Source organism: Dendrobates tinctorius, unplaced genomic scaffold (assembly GCF_039654945.1).
Source record: "Dendrobates tinctorius isolate UK_male_01 unplaced genomic scaffold, ASM3965494v1 ptg000321l, whole genome shotgun sequence".
Classification (NCBI taxonomy): domain Eukaryota; kingdom Metazoa; phylum Chordata; class Amphibia; order Anura; family Dendrobatidae; genus Dendrobates; species Dendrobates tinctorius.
The window spans coordinates 304,487-328,110 of record NW_027361988.1 but is presented as its reverse complement, the minus strand read 5'-3'; the positions used below and the strand labels follow the sequence as shown (position 1 = coordinate 328,110).

The following is a 23,624-nucleotide window of genomic DNA, read 5'->3' as shown; positions in this document are numbered from 1 at the left end:
TCAAACAGGACTGTCTGCGCTTGTGGTTATTGTACCGAGGGGTCACTATCGTTTGGTCCGACATTGTTCCTCAGAGGTGATGGCGTTCCATGAGGTCTCTCGCTAAGGTTAATAAGGCCCGGATAAAAGTGAACAGGGCTGTGTCTTCTTTTGTTATCAGGAATGGAGGGGTGGCGGTGCGACACTTTGATTTGGAAAAAGGTGAGGGTGATTTCTGGCTGGCCGATGAGGTTCATTTGAATTCGGTTGGTTCTGACATTTGGGCTCTCGGATTCCAGGAGGGTATTGAGCGGCCCATGGCATGGCGGGTTCGGGGGGGTCTCGGGCCATTGAGGTGTTCAATGGGCCCTTGTTGTGGCGGTTTCAAGAGGGGGGGAGTCCTTGAAGTCGGTAAAAATTGGGTGTGGAAACTCAGTGTCTAGGGTCTCCTTGGTTAAACAGGTATCTTGGGGATGATCTGGTGAAAGGTGGGGGGGAGTTTCCGGCCGAAGTGGCGGATCCCCGAGTAGCTTAGTGGACAAGATATATCGGTGTTGGTGCTCCCGAGCCAGTGGGGTATCGGCTGGGAGCAATCATGAGGGGTTTTTGTCCACAGCAATTTTTGGGGTTATTCACCAAGATCTTGGGGCTTCAAGGACTCCTTCTCAGGTTCATGTTTTTGTTAAAGTGATTTATGATTCACTGTTTGTGTTTTTGGTGTTTATAATAAAGGCTGCTGTGGCCATAACATTCCAAAAGAAATTCCGAGTCTCCGTGTTCTGTGGTGGGGATTATTGGAGGTGATGCGGGGGGAGGTTTGGTGACAGGGTGAGATTTGTTCCCACGCCTGTCTGGTGGCAACTCGACACTACCAACGTCATGCTCGTTTCTTTAACAAGCCCCATAGCGAATGTAAGTCCTAAAAATGTTTTCATTTCTAGGACATTAGTTGGTGTCCATAAATTTGACCTAGCATAACCGGATCGTGGATTCTGGCTGATGAATTGGGGCACATATAAATTTGTAGGACAATATGCTCTAGCAAGCTATCTGTCATAAAAAAATAATTGGTCCAAAATTTTCCACCTCCACATATATACCAGGAATGGCATTAAAATTAGGGATGAATGGAGTAGCCGAATCCGAAGCCTCCCATCTGGGAAATGCTACATCAAGAGGCAAAGCCCCTTGGACATTGGTGTGCACCAATTCACGAGCACTAGGGACAGCACTAGTACTGGGCATTGTTCCCTGAGTTGGAGACATTTCTCCAGAAGCGCTATTTGTCCTTCTTGTTGTACTGGTCCTTGTGTGTGAGGATGGACCAGAATCACTGCTCATTTCTGAGCTATCACTCTCACTGCTACTAAAACCCTCGAAATCCACATCACCATCTGACACTGCGCTTTTTTCACTGTCAGAACGTAAAAAGTGCATAAGCCTCCTCTGCACTATAATACTGACGGGCCATTTTATTTGTTTTTATTTCTTTTTCCGGAAATAGAAATCTCTGACATGACTGACGTGACCAAATTATTGGGGAGACAATTGAGAAAAGCCTAATTCTTTAGCCTAACAGTAACTAACTTTAGCATAACACTAACCCTAACTTTAACCTAAAAGTAACCCTAACTTTACCCCAACACTAACCCTAACTATAGCGCTAACTGTAACCTGCCTTATCTGTTTTTCTATTGACAGATGATGGACCTGAGTGGGGACTTGTTTTTTGTGAGATGAGAATTGGTATTATTTTTGCCTACATAACATTGATTGGTTCCTTTTTATTCGATATTTGGGAGGCAGAATGAACAAACAGTTGGACACCGCACACTACTGGCTCATCCAACAAGGTTTCCTATTAGACTGTGAACAGTTATTGTCTTGGTAAATAATTAAAGTTTTTTACATAGCTTGCCATTTTTATGGACAGTTTAAGTAGAAATGTTTAAAAATATAAAACTCAAGGATATGTTATTAAAAAAATTGTTTTTTATCTTAGCAGATGACTGTACCAGGAGATCAGAAGGACAGCTGACATCTTCAATTTTTAAATCTGATGATCTTGAGATCCTACAAGATACAACTGAAGTGAATGCCATTACTCCAGATATGCCATCATCCATTCACAGCAAAGATCTGTCATCTGATCCTATGAAACAGGTCCCATCTTCTGATTCATTACTGACTACTAAGGAAAATCAAAGTCACAAAAGAGGCAGTAAAAAACAAACTGCTCCTAAAGCAAAGAAGTCATTTTCATGTTCAGAATGTGGGAAATGTTTTACATGGAAATCACATTTTGTTAGGCACCAAAGAACTCACACAGGGGAGAAGCCTTTTTCCTGTTCAGAATGTGGGAAATGTTTTAACAGTAAATCAGATTGTGTTAAGCACCAGAGAATTCACACAGGGGAGAAGCCTTTTTCCTGTTCAGAATGTGGGAAATGTTTTGTCAACAAATCAGAATTGGTTTGGCACCAAAGAACTCACAGAGCGGAGAAACCTTTTTCATGTTCAGAATGTAAGAAATGTTTTATCCGGAAATCACAATTGGTTAATCACCAGAGAATTCACACAGGGGAGAAACCTTTTTCATGTTCAGAATGTAGGAAATGTTTTAACCGGAAATCAAATTTGGCTAATCACCATAGAACTCACACGGGGAAGAAGCCTTTTTCCTGTTCAGATTGTGGGAAATATTTTAACCAGAAAGTGCTTCTTGATCGCCATCAGAGCAGTCACACAGAGGAGAAGCCTTTTTCATTTTCTTAATGTGGGAAATATTATACTTGGAAATCAAGTGTTAATAAACATCAGAGATGTCACATAGGGGAGAAGCCTTTTTATGTTCATAGTCTTGTAATAGTTTTAATCAAAATTGAATTTTCTTAATTGGGTTGTCTCTTGTCATTCCTCATGTTTGCTGGCAAAAGGATAAAACTAAACTTTATTAATTCCAAATCTAAAACTATACCCATAATTTGCCCCTGAAGGTTAGTCAATAGATGACTAATAGAAAAAACATATACGGTATACTACGAAATTGGTTTTGCATGTGAAGTAGTCCCTAATGGGGTAAGATTTGCCTGTACGTGAGTGAATGACTTCATTAACTTTAATGATGTTGGAACAACTCATGCAACTGAGGCAAGGGAAAGTACCCGTCCTTTTTTGACCTGACAGTGTTCGTGTGGAAGTCTGATTGCAATGTCCTAGGTCGGCCCTGACCAACTTGTCTTTGATGTTTTGAGGTCTTCTTAAACACATCAATGGTGGGTTCTTGAAAATGTCAATTTTGGGGCAGGCTTTGGTAAGTAGAAACCAATGTTTATGGATGAGATTATGGACCCTCTGCAGGATGGTGGCCATGAACAAAAGGGAGTCTAGGTGGTTTTGGTGCGATGGTGATACAACAGTCAGGGTTTTTTCTTCCCTTCAGACCCACTGAACAGGTGCCCCTATGAGTCTATATTGACACCTTCCCTGGCGGTAAGATAAATAATAATATATTTGTTTTCATTTTTTTTTTCATTTTTTTTTTTCCTTTTTCTTAAAAAAAAATTTCCCCCTTTTTATTTTAATTTTTTTCCCTTTTTTTCAACATTTTTTCATTTGGTTTATTCATCCATTTTTTTCATTCATCCATTCTTTTGTATAAATTTCATCCCAAAAATGATTTTGTTCCGTTATTTTCACATTCATTTATTCCCATTTCATTTGCTTTATTTACATTATTTTCCCATTATCCACTTACTTTCTCCAATATGGCGCTCCTTCCATTCCAAGCTCTCCCATGCGCCCAAACAGTGGTTCCCCCCACATATTAGGTATCAACCTGCTCAGGACAAATTGCACAACAACTTTTGTGGTCCAATTTCTCTTGTTACGCTTAGGAAAATAAAAAATAGCGGGCTGAAAAAAATCATTTTTGAGGAAAAAAAAGTGATTTTTATTTTCACTGCTGTTGGTGTCACTTGTGGGGTTTTTTCACTGTTTGGGCACATCAGGGGCTCTGCAAAAGCAACATGGCATCCTATCTGAATTCCAGCCAATTCTGCATTGAAATAGTCAAACGGTACTCCTTCCCTTCTGAGCTCTGCCGTGCGCCCAAACAGTGGTTTACCCCCACATATGGGGTATCAGCGTACTCAGGACAAATCGCACAACAACTGTGGGGGTATGATTTCTGCTGTTACCCTTGTAAAAATAAAAATTTGGGGGCGAAAATATCATTTTTGTGGAAAAAAATGATTTTTTATTTTCACGGCTCTACGTTATAAACTTCTGTGAAGCACTTGAAGGTTCAAAGTCCTCACCACATATCTAGATAAGCTCCTTAAGGGGTCTAGTTTCCAAAATAGGGTCACTTGTTGGGGGTTTCCACTGTTTAGGAACATCAGGGACTCTCCGAACGCAACATGGCATCCGGTCTCAATTCTAGCCAATTCTGCGTTGAAAAAGTCAAACGACGCTCCTTCCCTTGTGAGCTCTGCCGTGCACTGAAAAAGTGGTTTACCCCCACATATGGGGTATCGGCGTATTCAGGAGAAATTGCACAACAAATTTTGTGGTTCATTTTCTTTTTTAACACTTGTGAAAATAAAAAAAAATTGGTTCTGAAGTAAATTTTTTGCAAAAACGTTAAATGTTAATTTTTTCCTTCCACGTTGCTTTAGGTCCTGTGAAGCACGTAAAGGGTTAATAAACTTCTTGAATGTGGTTTCGAGTAGGTTGAGGGGTGCAGTTTTTAGAATGGTGTCACTTTGGGATGTTTTATGCCATATAGACCCCTCAAAGTGACTTCAAATGTGAGGTGGTCCCTAAAAAAAATGGTTTTGTAAATTTTGTTGTAAAAATGAGAAATCGCTGGTCAACTTTTAACCCTTATAACGTCCTAACAAAATAAAATTTTGTTTCCAAAATTGTGCTGATGTAAAGAAAACATGTGGGAAATGTTATTTATTAAGAAATTTGTGTGATACATCTCTCTGATTTAAGGGCATAAACAATTTAAAGTTTTTTTCATAAATAAAAACAAGACATATCGAAGAAATTTTACCACTAACATGAAGTACAATATGTCACGAGAAAACAATGTCAGAATCACCGGGATCCATGGAAGCGTTCCAGAGTTATTACCTCATAAAGGGAAAGTGGTCAGAATTGTAAAAATTGGCCCGGTCATTAAGCTGCAAAATGGCTCTGTCACTAAGGGGTTAAACAAGATTTATTTTAGCCACACAATTCAATACTGTTTTCCTTTCTATCCTCACCGTGCTCTTACTTAAGAAAGTGAGAATATGTTCTTTTCTCTACACATAGTTGTAGAATGCACATAACTGTAATGACCTGCAGAACACAGCGATCAGACTATTTACAGGAATCGGTAAGTTACGGGAGAAACAAAATGGCGTAATTGATATTTTTCTCTATAAAACCCATAAAATCATAGAATCATAGAATCGTAGAGTTGGAAGGGACCTCCTGGGCCATCTGGTCCAACCCCCTGCTCAAAGATTCGCTAAATCATCCCAGTGAGATGTCTGTCCAGCCTCTGTTTGAAGACTTCCATTGAAGGAGAACTCGCCACTTCTCGTGGCAGCCTGTTCCGCTCATTGATCACTCTAACTGTCAAAAAGTTTTTTCTAATATCTAATCTGTGTCTCTTCCCATTCAGTTTCATCCCATTGCTTCTAGTCTTTCCTTGTGCAAATGAGAATAAAGATGATCCTTCTACAATGTGACAGCCCTTTAGATATTTGTAGACAGCTATTAAGTCTCCTCTCAGTCTTCTCTTCTGCAAGCTAAACATTCTCAAATCCTGCAACCTTTCCTCATAAGACAGGGTTTGCAGACCGGTCACCATTCTGGTCGCTCTTTTCTGAACGTGCACCAGTTTGTTGATGTCTTTTTTAAAATGTGGTGCCCAAAACTGGACACAATATTCCAGATGAGGTCTGACCAAAGAGGAGTAGAGGGAAATAATGACTTCACGTGATCTAGACTGTATGCTTCTGTTAATACATCCTAGAATTGCATTTGCATTTTTTTGCTGCTGCATCACACTGTTGACTCATATTCAGTCTGTGATCTATTAGTATACCCAAGTCTTTTTTACATGTGCTGTTGCTTAGCCCTATTCCTCCCATTCTGTATATGCTTTTTTCATTTTTATTGCCCAGATGTAGTACTTTGCATTTTTCCCTGTTAAAAACCATTCTGTTAGTTGCTGCCCACTGCTTCAGCTTATTTATATCTTTTTGAATCCTCTCTCTCTTCTCTAGTATTAGCTATCCCTCCTAGCTTTGTGTCATCAGCAAATTTAATCAGTTTACCCTCAATTCCTTAATCTAAATCGTTGATAAAGATGTTGAACAATACAGGGCCCAGGACAGAGCCCTGTGGTACCCCACTTGAGACATTCTTCCAACTGGATGTGCAGCCATTTACGACCACTCTTTGGGTCCGATCACTAAGCCAGTTATGAATCCACCTAACAGTTGCCTTGTCCATTCCATACTTAGTCATTTTTGCAATAAGGATTGTATGAGATACTTTGTCAAATGCTTTGCTGAAGTCAAGATATACTATATCTACAGCATTTCCTTGATCCACCCAATCAGTGATTCCGTCATAGAAGGAAATTAAGTTAGTCTGACATGACTTATTAGTTACAAACCCATGCTGACTCTGTTTAATCACTTCATTCTTATCCAGGTACTGACATACATGTTGTTTAATAATTTGTTCAAAGATCTTTCCTGGTATAGAAGTCAGACTCACCGGCCTATAGTTGCCTGGGTCCACCTTCTTCCCCTTTTTGAAGATAGGAACAACATTTGCTCTTCTCCAGTCTTCTGGGACTTCTCCTGTTCTCCAAGAATTTTCAAAGATTATGGAGAGGGGTTCAAAAATTTCTTCTGCTATCTCCTTCAGTACTCGGGTGTAATTCATCTGGACATGGAGACTTGAATTCATTTAGATTAGCTAAGTGTTTCCTCACTATCTTTTTGTTTATAGATATCCTGGATTCTTCTATTCCCTTAATAGTACAGTGAAGAACAGCTGAGGTTACATTTCCTTTCTGAGAGAAAACAGATGCAAAATAGGAATTTAAAAGTTCGGCCTTCTCAACATCCTGTCTTACCATTTCATCATTTTCATCCTGTAAAAATCCTATAGCATCTTTGACTTTTCTTTTACTTTTGACATATCCCCAAAATCCTTTATTATTGCTTTTGACATCTCTTGCAAGCCTCAATTCATTGTCAGCTTTAGTTAATCTGATTTGTGCCCTGCAGACAGCATTATATTCTTCTTTAGATATGCCTCCCTCTTTCCATTTTATAAACATTTCTTTCTTCCTTTTTAGCATGTGCTTAAGTTCTGTGTTCATCCATCCTGGTTTCCTTAAATGCTTCCTATTCTTCCCTCTTTTCGGAATTGTTAACGATTGTGCTTTGAGAATTTCATTTTTCAAGATTTCCCATCCTTCCTGGACATTTTTGTCTTTAAGGATATCCAGCCATTGGATCCCTCCAATTCTCTTTCTGAATCCGTTAAAATCTGCCTTTCTGAAAACTAACCTTGACGTCTGAGTCTTCACAGGTCTTCCTCCTCTAGTTATCCAAAATTCTAAAATAGCATGGTCGCTACCTCCTAGGGTCCCAGCCACTTTTACCTCCTCAACCATTTCCTTCCTGTTTATAAGGATTAGATCCAAGGTAGCAGTTCCCCTTGTTTTCTCCCCTACCTTTTGGAAGATAAAGTTGTCAGCAAGAGAGGATAAGAATTTCCTTGACCTGTTAGTTTTGCCTGAGAGAGAATCCCAACAAATGTCTGGATAGTTGAAATCTCCCATGACAACTATGTCATATTTTTTGGAGAACTTGGCCATTTGATGCATAGAGAGTTCATCCATATCTTCAGCTTGCACAGGCGGCCTGTAGTAAATGCCTACAATGGTGTCCTTTCCATTGTTTTGTCCTTGTATTCTTACCCAAACAGTTTCCACAGAACTCCCAGTCTCTGAAGCTTCAATCTCTGTGCATATACGCATTTCTAACATACAATGCGACACCTCCTCCTCGTTTATCAAGTCTGTTTCTTGCAAATAAGTTGTATCCTTCTAGTCTTGTATTCCAATCATGTGTATTGTCCCACCAAGTTTCAGTGATTCCAATGACATCATATTTCTTTTCCTGTGTTAGTAGTTCCAATTCTCCTTGTTTGTTGCCCATGCTTTGTGCATTAGTATAGAAACATTTTAGTTTGTGATTGGTTTCTCTTTCTCCAATATTTTTATTAATTAGATTCTTTTGTCTTTGTTCTTCCTTTCCACTTCTAATAGCAGAGTTCTCAATAGCATTTGTCAGGTGTATGGCTTTTTCTGGTCTTTTGCTTCCCTTCCCATGTTGTTCTAGTTTAGCCCCTGATGAAGCCACCTTTTGTTGTGCGACACGCGTAGGGCACTCCACAAGCTCCCCCTTGTAAGTGGCATTATATAGGGACTATGCAGGCAGGATTTAATCTTGGTCATTTTAGCCTCTTGGCTACACCATGATTGCTATACTTTTCATCTATGCTTAGTACCCTATGGTGTTTATTTTCATGGCTCAGTTGCTTACATTTGTTATCACTTGCATTCATTATTGTACTATAGTCTATTTGGATGGATTATTCAATGGATCATTATGTTTAGTATTACATCTCTGAACATTTCTTCATTGCAGGTATGCTATTGTATGTGATATATTCTAGAGCCTTTTTTATATATGTCCATTTACTGGAGGGAGCTCTTTGGGCTTTATTATAAGCCTTTGTGATAGTTTCATGTCATTGTATGACTTTTTAAATGTTTTTACATGGATGTTGTCTTTTTGTTACCAATAAAATTTGTAATTTTGCAGTGATCCCTGCATTTTGGTCAGTAGCTTTTTCTCCATTTTCTCAGTTTGTGTTTATACTGACTGCTGGTTGATCCGCATATCTTACTCAGTAGTGCCCTCCTGAGTTTTTACATATATATTTGTCAGGTGTATGGCTTTTTCTGGTCTTTTGCTTCCCTTCCCATTTTGTTCTAGTTTAAAGCTCTCCTTACAAGTGTAGCAAGGCGACTTCCAAATACATGTTTTCCAGTCTTCGTAAGGTGCACCCCATCTCTAGCAAGTAGTCCATCGTATAAGTAATTCACTCCGTGATCCAGAAATCCAAATCGTTGCTGACGGCACCATCGACGTAGCCAGTTGTTCACCTGCAGAATCTTATTCCACCTCCTTGTTCCATGGCCATCCACTGGGAGGATGGAAGAGAAGACCACCTGCTGTTGTGAGTTCATTTTCCCCTTCATCACTGAGGCCCGAGGAACTCCCTCTTCTGGTAAGGAGAGGTAGTGAATCTGATTATCAGACACCTGAGATTAATGATGATGACTGGCTGAGTGGAGTCACAGACTGGATATAAGGCTGCATACGCCCATTCTCCCTGCGGGTGATTTCTCTGTGGTATCCTTGGAGTCCAGTCTGAATTCCTGCTCTGCTAAAGCTAAGTTTTCTTCCTTGCTTTTTGCATTTGTGCTTTGCTTTGTTTTTTCTGGATTTCAGCCATTCCCTGCTGGGGTGAGCTGAACTCCTTAGCGCTGTCTCCTGAAAATACCAGAGTGCTGTTTTAGTTTTGAAGCTTAGTTGCTTCAGGGTCTTTTTCCATTTCAGCTTGCTGGCCTATGTTTTTGATAGGGTTTTTTGCCGATTGCAGACAGCAGCTTTCCTTTCCTTTCCTGTTTAGATTAGATTGGGCCCCAACGTTTGCTCAGCCTATCTTTCTATCTGTGTCAGTGTTTTTTCATCTTGCTTCACCGTCATTATATGTGGGGGGCTGCCTTTTACTTTGGGGTCTGCTCTGGGGCAGTTTAGATTTCCCTTTCTATCTTTAGGCTATATAGTCTTCCGGCTGTGTTCGAGAGGTCTAGGGCACCGTAGGAACCCCCCACGGCTACTGCTAGTTGTGTTGATAGGTTCAGGGGTCTGCAATCGGATAGTTGCCAGATCCTCTGGTTTTCTGGACGTAGCTTCTATTTTTGTGTCTGCCTCCTACGGTCACTCAATCATAACAGAATCACCCGCCTGACCGCAGATCCTAGGGTACTCAATAGCAGGAAAGAATTGCAAAAAAAAAAAAAAAAAAAGTGTGTATATTTTTTACTCTATATCTCTGAGGCCGTAGGGGGAATTTTTTTTTTCTCTCAATGGAGATAAAGCAATTGTCTGATCGTGTGGAGCAGCTCGCTGCGGAAGTGTGGGGAATTTCCGCCTACCTTGCTCATTCACATGCTGCTGAACCAAAGATTCCTACACCTGATGTATTTTGTGGTGATCGGTCTAAATTTTTGAATTTCAAAAATAATTGTAAATTATTTTTTGCCTTGAAGCCTAACTCGTCAGGGAGCTCCGCGCAGCAGGTTAAAATTGTCATCTCTTTGCTGCGTGGCGATCCCCAGGATTGGGCGTTTTCTTTGAAACCAGATGATCCTATTCTGACTAATGTGAACGCATTCTTTCAAGCCTTGGGCTTGTTGTATGATGAACCTAATGCCATTGATCAGGCTGAAAAGACCCTGCTGGCATTGAATCAGGGTCGAGATGCTGCAGAATTGTACTGTCAAAAATTCCGAAAGTGGGCGGTACATACTACTTGGAATGATAATGCCTTGGCTGCTCTCTTTCGGAAGGGTTTGTCAGAAGCCGTAAAAGATACTATGGTGGGATTTCCTGTTCCCTCTGGTCTTGACGATTCTATGTCATTAGCCATTCAGGTTGATCGGCGTTTGCGCGAACGCAAGACTGCACGAGAAGTGTTGCCACCTGTTGAATAAATGACTGAACCTATGCAATGTGATAGAGTTTTCTCCAGAGAGCAGCGTCAGGAGTTCAGAAGGCGTAATAAGTTGTGCTTTTTCTGTGGAGATACCTCGCATATTATTTCTATCTGTCCTAAACGAGAGAAACGCTTTGCACACACGTTTTCTGTTGGTGGTGTTCAACCTAAGTTTCTTCTGGCAATTACTCTGATCTGCTCCCTGTCCACATTTTCCGCCAAGGCATTTGTGGATTCGGGAGCCGCTCTAAACCTAATGGACTTGGATTTTGCTAAACGTTGTGGATTTCCTATGACACCTCTGCGGACGCTTATCCCTTTGAGGGGGATTGATGCTACACCTTTGGCAAAAGATAAACCTCAGTTTTGGACCCAGGTGGTAATGCGGGTCGCCCCAGACCATCAGGAAAATTGCAGATTTTTGGTGTTGCATAATCTGCATGATACCATTGTTCTGGGGTTTCCCTGGTTACAAATCCATAATCCAGTTCTGGATTGGAAATCTTTGTCTGTGGTGAGTTGGGGTTGTCGGTGTGCCCTTAGTGATGCTCCTGTTTTCTCCACCTCTCCCCAGTCATATGATGTTCCTGACTATTTGGCTGACTTTTATGATGTATTTAGTGAGAATGAGTCTGCGTCTTTGCCTCCTCATAGGAGTTATGACTGTGCTATTGAGCTGAACCCGGGGTGTAAATTCCCCAAGGGTCGGCTTTTCAATTTATCTGTACCCGAGCACGAGGTTATGCGATCCTATATTAAGGAGGCGTTGGAGAAGGGTCATATTAGACCATCCTCTTCACCCTTAGGTGCTGGGCTTTTTTTTGTAGCCAAAAAGGATGGATCATTAAAACCTTGTATTGATTATCGTGCCCTCAACAAGATTACTGTTAAATATCAGTATCCGTTACCCCTGATTTCGGATCTATTCTCCAGAGTTAAAGGTGCTTGCTGGTTTACCAAGCTTGACCTCAGGGGGGCGTATAATCTTATTCGCATTAAGCATGGGGATGAATGGAAGACGGCGTATAATACTCCGGAGGGACATTTTGAGTACCTGGTGATGCCTTTTGGGCTCACTAATGCCCCTTCTGTCTTCCAGTGCTTCATGAACGATATTTTCCGAGATTTTGTGGATACATTTTTGATTATCTATCTGGATGATATTTTGATCTTCTCCAAGGATTGGGATTCTCATGTGGAACATGTTCGGACTGTGTTCCGGATCTTGAGGGAGAATTCCATGTATGTCAAGGGATCTAAATGCCTTTTTGGGGTACAGAGGATTTCATTTTTGGGATTTGTCTCCGTCAACTATTGAAATGGATCCAGCCAAGGTACAGGCCATTTATGATTGGGTTCAGCCCACTTCTTTGAAGGCCCTCCAGAAGTTTTTGGGTTTTGCTAATTTTTATCGGAAATTTATAGCAAAATTTTCTAGTATTGCCAAGCCATTGACTGATTTGACTAAGAAGGGTGCTGATGTGTTAAATTGGTCTCCGGAGGCTGTTTCTTCCTTTCAGGAGTTGAAGCGAAGATTCACCTCCGCCCCGGTTTTGCGGCAACCTGATGTCTCACTTCCGTTCCAGGTAGAGGTGGATGCTTCTGAGATTGGTGCAGGAGCTGTTTTGTCCCAAAAGGATCCTGTAACATCTAAAATGAATCCCTGCTCTTTCTTTTCCCGAAAGTTCTCTCCATCTGAACATAACTATGACGTGGGGAATCGGGAACTGTTGGCCATGAAATGGGCATTTGAGGAGTGGAGACATTGGTTGGAGGGAGCCAAGCATCAAGTCATGGTCCTCACCGACCACAAGAATTTGATTTACCTAGAGTCTGCTAAGCGCTTGAACCCTAGACAGGCTAGGTGGGCCTTGTTTTTTACACGTTTTGATTTTGTGGTTTTTTTTCTTCCTGGAACTAAGAATGTCAAGGCAGACGCACTCTCTAGGAGTTTCTTTGCTGATTCTCCTGTGGTGACCAAGCCTGCTACCATCTTAGGCGAAGGGGTAGTTCTTTCTGCCATCTCGCCCGATTTGAGACGTGCTCTGGAAGAATTCCAGAGAGACAAGCCTGAGAGTTGTCCCAGTGGAAAGTTGTATGTTCCTGACCAGTGGAGGAAGAGAGTGATGTCTGAAGTTCCTTGCTCTGCTTTGGCTGGTCATCCAGGTATTTTTGGTACTAGAGATCTTGTGAGTCGGTCTTATTGGTGGCCCTCCTTGTCTCGTGATGTCAGGAATTTTGTGCAGTCCTGTGGGACTTGCTCCCGGTCTAAATCATGCTCCCGCTCTAGTGGGTTGTTGATGCCTTTGCCTGTCCCCAAGAGGCCATGGACCCATATTTCAATGGATTTCATCTCCGATATGTCTGTCTCTCAAAGGATGACTGTTATTTGGGTGATTTGTGATAGGTTCTCTAAGATGGTTCATCTTGTACCACTCCCTAAGTTGCCGTCTTCCTCTGAGTTGGTGCCCCTGTTTTTGCAACAGGTGGTTCGCTTGCACGGGATTCCTGAGAACATTGTGTCTGACAGAGGAGTTCAGTTTGTGTCTAGATTTTCTTTCTGTTCCAAGCTGGGAATTCAGTTGTCCTTCTCCTCTGCCTTTCACCCTCAGACCAATGGGCAGACAGAGAGAACAAACCAGACCTTGGAGTCATATTTGAGATGTTTTATTTCCGCTGATCAGGATGATTGGGTTTCATTTTTACCCTTGGCCGAATTTGCTTTAAATAACAGAGCTAGTTCTGCCACTTTGATGTCACTTTTTTTTGTAACTTTGGGTTTCATCCTCGATTTTCTTCAGGGTAGGTGGAGCCGTCTGCCTGCCCAGGGGTTGACACTGTGGTGGAGAGAATGCACCAGATCTGGGACCAAGTGGTGGATAAGTTATCTCTCCCCCAGGAAAAGGCCCAGCGGTTTTCCAACCGACATAGGACCATTGGTCCCCAGTTTAAGGTTGGTGATTTGGTGTGGTTATCATCAAAAAATATTGCTATGAAGGTGGCTTCTCCTAAGTTTAAGCCTAGATTTATTGGACCTTACAAGATTTTGGAGATTATTAATCCGGTCTCTTTTCATTTGGCTCTTCCTGTCACATTTAAAATCCATAATGTGTTTCATAAGTCCTTGTTGAAGAGATTTGTTGAACCTGTTGTTCCGGGAGTGGCACCTCCAGACCCTGTATTGGTTGAAGGTAACATTGAATATGAGGTAGAGAAAGTACTGGATTTTCGTCTGGCTAGACGGAGACTCCAGTATTTGGTTAAGTGGAAGGGTTATGGTCAGGAGGATAATTCCTGGGTCTCTGCCTCTGATGTTCATGCTAAAAGACTGGTGCGTGCCTTACATCAGGCACACCCTGATCGCCCTGGTGGCGTGGTTGAGGGTTCGGTGACCCCTCCTCAAGGGGGATGTACTGTTGTGAGTTCATTTTCCTCTTCATCACTGAGGCCCGAGGAACTCCCTCTTCTGGTAAGGAGAGGTAGTGAGTCTGATTATCAGACACCTGAGATTAATGATGATGACTGGCTGAGTGGAGTCACAGACTGGATTTAAGGCTGCATACGCCCATTCTCCCTGTGGGTGATTTCTCTGTGGTATCCTTGGAGTCCAGTCTGAATTCCTGCTCTGCTAAAGCTAAGTTTTCTTCCTTGCTTTTTGCTTTGCTTTGTTTTTTCTGGATTTCAGCCATCCCCTGCTGGGGTGAGCTGAACTCCTTAGCGCTGTCTCCTGAAAATACCAGAGTGCTGTTTTAGTTTTGAAGCTTAGTTGCTTCAGGGTCTTTTTCCATTTCAGCTTGCTGGCCTATGTTTTTGATAGGGTTTTTTGCCGATTGCAGACAGCAGCTTTCCTTTCCTTTCCTGTTTAGATTAGATAGGGCCCCAACGTTTGCTCAGCCTCTCTTTCTATCTGTGTCAGTGTTTTTTCATCTTGCTTCACCGTCATTATATGTAGGGGGGCTGCCTTTTACTTTGGGGTCTGCTCTGGGGCAGTTTAGATTTCCCTTTCTATCTTTAGGCTATATAGTCTTCCGGCTGTGTTCGAGGGGTCTAGGGCACCGTAGGTACCCCCCACGGCTACTGCTAGTTGTGTTGTTAGGTTCAGGGGTCTGCAATCGGATAGTTGCCAGCTCCTCTGGTTTTCTGGACGTAGCTTCTATTTTTGTGTCTGCCTCCTACGGTCACTCAATCATAACAACCTGCGCTCCCAGATCTTTCACTTTCTTGCCTAAGTCTTCAAAGTCTCTGCAGATGGTTTCCAGGTCGTTTCTTGCGGTGTCATTTGTCCCCACATGTAGTAGCAGGAATGGGTAGTCATCTGTAGGTCTGAAGAGTCCTGATATCCTGTCAGAGACATCTTTAATTTTTGCACCTGGAAGACAGCACATTTCTCTTATGTTATATCCGGTCTGCAGATAGCGGCCTCTGTTCCTCTCAACAGGGAATCCCCCATGACCACCACTCTCCGTTTCTTCTTCACAACATTTTTCTTTCTCCATCCAGGAGGACTCTGAAGGCGTACAAGGTTGCTGTTTGTGGGCAAAGTCTTATCCTGATGTATTTCTTCATCGTTTTCCTGCGTGAGAGCCTGGTACTGGTTCCTGAGCAGTATGGGTGCTGACTGCCTCCTGATCCTCCTGCTTCTCCGGGTCACATGTCTCCATTCCTCTGTTTCTTCAGGTGCACTTCGAATTTCTTCTCTTTCTGTAACATGAAGAGATAATTCTGCTCTGTCCAAGAACTCTTCACCTTCCTTAATGATCTTCAACGTAGCTAACCTCTCTTCGAGATTTTGCAACTTTTCCTCCAACAGGGACACAAGCTTGCATTTGTGGCATGTGAAGTTTGGCTTTTCCACTGGTAAATCTGTGAACATGTAGCAAGAAATGCAGCTCACCAAATGGCTCCTGGCCTCTTCCATATTGAGATTTCTTAAAAAGGATGAAAGATGAGCCAAAATTCTGATTTCCTCTTTTCAGCTGCAACGGCCAAAACCCAGTGATCGTTGAGCTCACGGAGACTCTTCACTTATCCCAGAAGGCACTGGGAATATGCAAATGATCTCCTCAGGACTCTTCCCCTGGTTTTGTGATAAAGCTGTGATGTGGAGGACGTGTTCACACGTAGCGTAAATGCTGCGTTCTTTCTTCTGTAAATGTCTGACCCAGATGACGTAGTGACAATCTTCCCTGATTATTGTGCGTTTGCTGCGTTTCTTCTTTTTTGCATTTTTCTCCATATTTGATGTTTTTGGCAGATATGAAGCCGCATTTAACACTCGTTTAATAGTACAGAGAAGCTTTGATTCTGCGCTTATAAATGTGACGGCGGTTTTCTCTTCATACATTTTTTCTCTTAATACGTTTTTTTCAGAAGAAGCCTATAAAGGGAAAACGCATCAAAGCCCCAGAGGTCCGCAGGGTCTTCAGACCACAGAGAGCGCAGATTTCATGGAATCACGCCCACTTTGCTATGAAGTTTAGACCGTGTTCACATGTAGAGTAAATGCTGCGGATTTTCTGCTGCATTTAATTGTCCAAGCAAAGTGGATGAGATTTCATGAGAACTGCGGCGCTATTAGGCTATGTGCACACGGTGCAGATTCTGCTGTGGAATTTTTCGCGCAGATTTTGTTAAATCTGCAGGTAAAATGACCTGTGTTTTACCTGCAGTTTTAGTGCAGATTTAGTGCAGTTTTTGTGTGGATTTCCCCTGCGGTTTTCCACCTGCAGATTTCTATATTGGAGCAGGTGGAAAACTGCAGGAAAAACCGCACAAAAGAAGCGACATGCTGCTTCTTTAGGCTATGTGCACACGGTGCGGATTCTTCTGCAGTTCAGCAGCAGATTTGGCCCAGCAGAACTGCAAGTGATGTACAGTACCATTTAAGGCTATGTAAAACAAAAACTGCTGTGCACATGCAGATTTTTCTGTGCAGATTTGGTGCGGATTTCTGCAGCATGTCACTTCTTTTGTGCAGTTCTGCTGCAGTTTTAGGCCATGTGCACACGGTGCAGATTTCCTGCGGATCCGCAGCGGATTTTTCCGCGCAGAAACGCTGCAGATCCGCACTGTGATTTACAGTACAATGTAAATAAATTAAAAAAAAAAAACCCTGTGCAGACGGTGCGGAAAAATCAGAGCAGATTTGCTGCAGTTTTAAAAGAAGTGCATGTGACTTCTTTTGTGCGGTTTTCCACCTGCCAAATTCTCCAAATCCACAGGGGGAAAACCGCAGTGGAAAACCGCACAAAAACCACAGGATAAATGCAGGTCATTTGACCTGCGGATTTCTTAAAATCCACGCGGAAAAATCCGTGGGTGGAGCCACACCGTGTGCACTTAGGCCATGTGCACACGATGCAGATTTCCTGCGGATCCGCAGCGGATTTTTCCGCGCAGAAACACTGCAGATCCGCAGTGTGATGTACAGTAGCATGTTAATCAATAGAAAAAAAAACGCTGTGCAGACACTGCGGATTTTTCCGCGCGGTTTTCTTGTGGTTCAAAATATGCAGCATGTCACTTCTTTTGTGCAGTTTTCCACCTGCTCCATTCTCCAAATCCGCAGTGGAAAACCGCAAAAAAGCCGCAAGAAAACCGCAAAAAAAAGAGAAGAAATCCGCAGGAAAAATGCAGGTAATTTGACCTGCGGATTTCTTCAATTCTGCGCGGAAAAATCCGCAGGGCAAAAAAGTACGTGTGCACTTAGCCTTACATCTGCTCCATTATAGAAATCTGCAGGTGGAAAACTGCAGGGGAAATCCAAACAAAAACTGCACTAAATCTGCAGGTAAAATGCCGGTCATTTTACCTGCGGATTTAACAACAGAATCTGCAATGTGTGCACACGAGGCAGATTTCCAGCGGATCCGCAGCGGATTTTACCGCGCAGAAACGTTGCATATCTGCATTGTGATGTACAGTAGCTTTAAAATGAATGGAAAAAAAAAAAACTGCTGCGGATTTTTCCACGCGGTTTTCCTGCGGTACAAAATCCGCAGCATGTTACTTCTTTTGTGCGGTTTTCTATCTCCCCTGTCACCAAATCCGCAGGGGGAAAACCGCAATGGAAAACCGGACAAAAACCGCAAGAAAACCGCGTGAAAAATGGAAGAAATCCGCAGGAAAAATGCAGGTCATTTGACCTGCGGTTTTCTTCCATTCTGCACGGAAAAATCCACAGGGCTCAAAACTCCGTCTGCACTCAGCCTTATTCTGCACCAAATCTGCGCAGAAAAATCTGCAGCATGTGCACAGCCTTTTTTGTTTTACATAGCCTTAAATGGTACTGTACATCACGTGCAGTTCTGCTGCTTTTCTGCTGCAGTTCTGCAGGGCCAAATCTGCTGCAGAACTGCACAGAATCTGCACCGTGTGCACAGGGCCTTAAACTCCAACAATCAGTATCTTCCATGATGTTAGGCTATGTGCACACACTGCGGATTCACCTGCGGGTTTTTTCCTGCGGAACCGCAGGTAAAGCCGCAGGTAAAGTGACCTGCGTTTTTGCTGCGGTTTGGCCTGCGGTTTCACACCTCTACTATGTTAAAGGTGTGAAACCGCAGCAGAATCCGCAGAAACAATTGACATGCTGCGGAAAAAAACCTGCAGCTTTTCCGCAGGTAAAAAACCGCAGCGTGAGCACTGCGGTTTTGAAAACCCATAGGCTAACATGGTAAAGTACCATGTCTGCGAAACTGCTGCAGTTCTGCAGGGCCAAAACCGCAGCAGAACCGCAGCAAAAACTGCAGCGTGTGCACATGGCCTAAGGCTGAGTGCAGTCGTACTTTTTTGCCCTGCGGATTTTTCCGTGCAGAATGGAAGAAAACCGCAGGTCAAATGACCTGCATTTTTCCTGCGGATTTCTTCCATTTTTCACGCGGTTTTCTTGCGGTTTTTGTGCGGTTTTCCATTGCGGTTTTCCCCCTGTGGATTTGGTGACAGGGGAGATGGAAAACCGCACAAAAGAAGTGACATGCTGCGGATTTTGTACCGCGGGAAAACCGCGCGGAAAAATCTGCAGCGTCTGCACAGCGTTTTTTTTTTTCATTCATTTTAAAGGTACTGTAAATCACTTTGCGGATCTGCAGCGTTTCTGCGCGGTAAAATCCGCTGCGGATCCACTGCAAATCTGCATCGTGTGCACACAGCCTAAGGCCATGTGCACACGATGCATTTTTCCTGTGGATCCGCAGCGGATTTTACCGCGCAGAAACGCTGAAGATCCGCAAAGTGATTTACAGTAGCATGTAAATCAATGGAAAAAAAACCCGCTGTGCAGACGCTGCGTTTTTTTCCACACGGTTTTTGTGCGGTACAAAAAATGCAGCATGTCACTTCTTTTGTGCGGTTTTCCACCTGCTCCATTCTCCAAATCCATAGGGGGAAATCTGCAGGGGAAAACCACACAAAAACCGCAATAAAAAAGGAAGAAATCCGCAGGAAAAATGCCGGTCATTTGACCTACGGATTTCTTCAAATCTGTACGGAAAAATCCGCAGGAGGAAAATCACCGTGTGCAGTTAGCCTAAGGCTAAGTGCACACGTAGCAGAAATTTTCTGCTGAAAAACAGGACTACCTTCCCAGAAACCGTGCATTTTTTTCTGCGTGTTTTCCGCGCGTTTCATGGAAAAAGCAGGAAATGCGTAAAAAAACGCGAAATTTATGAGCATGCTGCGTTTTTTACCGCAATGTTTTTTTTGCAGTAAAAAACGCATCAATGTGCACAAAAAGTGCAAAATGCATAGAAATGAATGGGAAGCTTCTTCTTCGTGTTTTTCCCACAGATTTTTTGGCAAATCCACGGGAAAAACCGCGAAAAAACCGCTGTGTGTGAACACAGCCTAACAGTCAGTATTCCTCTAGATTCTCGTCTCTCCGCCTGGTTACAGCTGTTCTTCCTTTCTCCCCTTTTCTTTCCTCGCCTTTCCCATTCCTTCTCTTCCCCTCCCGCCTCTTAAATGTTTTATACATAAGGTATTACATGTGTCCCGTAACCCCTTTCCCGGCCTATCCGGTGCAGACCAATCTTTTCCATTTTCTTTCTATCCCTTTCATTTTTCCCTTTTCCCCATTTTCCTTAACCCCTTCACGACTGTACTAGTACAGTGCAGGTAGCTTCTCTCCCTTTGATGTCGGCTCCGGCGGTGAGCCCGCATCTTTCCCAGCACACGTCAGTACAAGTGAGGTATTCTGCTACATACAGGAGATCTGATCATCGCCTGTATGTAGCAGAGCCGACCGAGTTATGGCAGCTTCTAGTCTGCCATGGAAACTATTGAAGCAGGCCAAAAGGGAAAAAAAGTTTTTAAAAATATTTAAAAAATATAAAAGTTCAAATCCCCCCCCCCGCAACCTGTTGCAATTTCGTGCGCTCGGCGCAGCGTCAAAAGGACGCGTGCGGCGCCAAACGCATACCTGCGCACGACGTGCGTCCTCAGTGCTAAAGATAGGGGACGCATGCAGCGTCATGCTCCTGTAGGCGGAGCTACTAGCGGAGGCCGTGCGCAGGCCGACGCTGCGGCCTTAAACGCAAATGTGAAACCACCCTTACTGGGTATTTATAATCTGTCTCTCCCCTTTTTCTTTACCCCATTTATGTAAATAAATCCTTAATAAAAACTACTTTACCATAAAAGGCGCCCGCTGGGCGCCCAAGGCACGCGGCTGATCTGTGCCGATTTGGGGATTTTTTCTCTCTAATAAAATCGCAGGTAAAAAACTGCAGAAACTTTATTAAGTGCAGAATCAAAGCTTTTCTGTCCTCTAAAAAGCTCAATAAAAACGCGACTTCACCTCTGCACCAAGAACGCATCAAATAAGGGGGAGAAGATCGTTATTGTAGATGGTGCGGATCCTGCAGAAAACAAAAAACACCGTATTTCTGCAGTGTGTGAACACGGCCTTACAGACACAAATAAGCCGGATGTCGTATAGTGACGCTACATAAAGAGGAGAACGTTCTGGAGGCTCCGACTGTGAATGAAGGCACAAAAAATAATCCCCAGGTCCCACGCACGCTGGACCAGACAGCCATGAATCCACCTGCTCATCTCTAGTCCCAACTGTCCCGGATACAGCGGACAGTCCCGGATTTGGGTCTACACCCTGCAGTCTCAGGCGTCTGCTGAATTTCCCTCACTACCAGCGTCCCTCTGACAACTCCTCCTGCCGGGGGAGAAAGCAGAGGTAAGTGGCCGTGGATTAGGGTGAGGCCAAAATTTGCTGCTATGTGCGCCGCATGATCTGTGCCTCTATCTGTGCTTCAAAAGTTGTGAGGTGTGCACAGTTACTTGGTGTAACACTGGTGGATGTGGACCCACTGCACCATCGGCCAGGCTTACTCTAGAGAGGTGTAACTAGGTGTCCACCAGGACTTCACTAGGGCTACTGGTGGAGAGGATAGGCTGGACAGCTGGTAGACACCAGGAACTACTCCAGGGTAGTCCCCAAGACAACCTCAGCTGATTGGTGGGTCAGAGACATGTGTGAGGTACAACAGGCAAAGTGAACTGCCTAAGAACCAACATCCAGCAGAGAGCAGCTGGTGGAGCTGCCTAATATAGAACCTGCCGGCACGGGATAGGCTGGGGAACCTAATCTGTGAAGGACACAGCAGGGTTAAATTCCTGTAGAGACTGGCCAATCCCCCAAGGCTAAATGGAGGCAACATGCTGAGAAGCTGCAGTCACCATAGTGAGTAGGGAGGCGCTGAGAGGCCATGTGAGGCACCACCATAACACCTGGTTAGGAGCCCACTCAGATGTCCCTGAGCTGAACCCTGCGCTGCACCTCGGAACAAATGTAATATTATCTTCACAGCCAAGTGGTAAAGAAATCAGTGACACCTGTAAGATAAAAATGCCCATTACTCACTTAGATGACTTCCCTGAGGGGTACAGTGTCTGAAATGGGGTCACTTTAGGGGGTCGTATGTTGTCCACAAACATCGGGGGCTTTACATTTGGCCCCACAAGAGAGAACTGCCAAATTAGTGCTCCAAAAGCAAAACAGTGACTCTCCCCATTGGAACCCGGCCGTGTGCAATCATTCCTGGCCTCAGGTTTATGGAGAAATTTCTGTGTAACCTGTGGCTCCATTTTGACTCTAGGAGGGAGAGAAAAAAGCACCACTGCATGATAGCGCACACTGACGCAGAGGTCCTCTTTATCTCAACCATTACAACGCTTGGATTTGGGACATTTTTCATGTGGACTTCCTCTATTGAGAGTTCCTTGCCTCTTAGTGAAGGATACATTATCCCAGTATTTACCTTATATAATAGAGAACTGTAAGGCCGATGTTAGGATCTTTTGGTCTATGAGTATTTTGTTCTGGCTCTTTTTTATCCTTCTACCAAGATGGACTCCGGTTTACCCGAGATTTTCCTGCCGGTGTTAGACAGGGGGACCACTTTATGCCAATGATTAGAACCTTGGGTTTGGGTTACTTCCTATTGGGACTTATTCTATTCAAGAGTTACCTCCATTCACATGGAATAACATATTGTCCTACTATCTAGCTTACACAATTGAGGATGAGAGTGGTGGATAGTTCCTACTGGCTCACGAGGACTCTGCTTCTGGTTATTCTTGGAACTGTTAGGTGTGCAGATAGGGGGAATCCCTCTTCTAGTTTTCCTAACCTTATCTTGGGTCTATTAGGAGGGATATATCACGATAGTACACACTTTTCAGTATGCAACAGTTTATATATGTTTTTTGTGGGCGATATGTGTGTCTTTCCTCTATTCGGATTTGATGGGGTATTCCCGGCTCACTTTTGGCCACACTGTCCCTCAAATATGGGGTATATGTATATACTCTTTCAATAATAAATCTGTAGCTATGACTGTATTGCTCAGTTATTATCCCCCCCCTTATGGTTTCCATTGATGGCCTGGCTGTTCCTTGCATGGCAGCCCTTTCCCAGGGAGTGCTGTGCTATTCCTTGTTATTGGATTGTTGATATTGGATATATATAGGCCTTTTTGATGCACTTTTTCATAGGATTTTACCTTGAGACATTCTAATGCGTATCTTTGCCATAAATCATTGATTTCGGATCTATATATAGGCCTCTTGATGCACTTTTTCACAGGATTGCACCTTGAAATACTCTAGTGCGTATGTTGGCCATAAATTATTGTTATAGACATCATTTCATTTTTCCATCAATTAGATCCTGGATGTATTAGAGAGTTTTCTGTCCTGGATCATTCATTATTAAATGGTCATCATTATTATAATGGTACATATATATATATATGTTTTTGTATTTATGTGCTGTTGTCCTCCTTGTCTGTGTGTCTATGTATGTCCAGTCCATTTGTGTCTTTGTCTCCCGGGAGCTGCGCGCACTTTCATACATCAATATGAGCTCACTACTGGTTGGCTTAGCGCATGCGCGATTCTAATGCGGCTCAGGCATCTAGGCCTGCGTTCCACTAGACGCAAGCGCTGTATGAATGTCAGCGTGAGCCTCCTATAGGCCGGCATGGCGCATGCACGGTTGTAATGCGGCCTAAATGTTTGGGCCCTGCGCTCATGACCGGGACGCCGGTTTTTTTCACTCCCGGTTCATTCTAATGAGAGGATGTCCCCAGCACACCGGAACATCTTTATGGACACCTGCAAGGTATTTAAGCCCTATGGATCATCATCTCCATACTTCCCCTGACGAAACCGTACAGGTTACGGCGATACGCGTGGGGTCATGGTCTAGGGCTTGGCATCCATGGATCTGCATTCTATTTGTGGCATATGATCTC

General features: G+C 43.3%; 1 protein-coding gene and 1 long non-coding RNA gene across 2 annotated transcripts in view; one reads left to right on the top strand and one right to left on the bottom strand.

Moving 5' to 3' along the window:
• The window catches only part of LOC141073990 (uncharacterized), a 344,900-nt gene that overhangs the window by 282,627 nt on the left and 38,649 nt on the right, over positions 1-23,624 (bottom strand). The window lies entirely within an intron of this gene.
• Positions 2,077-23,624, top strand: part of LOC141073977 (uncharacterized) — a 31,605-nt gene continuing 10,057 nt past the window's right edge. The window contains exon 1 of the mRNA XM_073561506.1: positions 2,077-2,503. Coding sequence (XP_073417607.1) covers positions 2,092-2,503 — 412 coding nt within the window. The 5' untranslated portion in view covers positions 2,077-2,091. The remainder of the gene's footprint in view (positions 2,504-23,624) is intronic.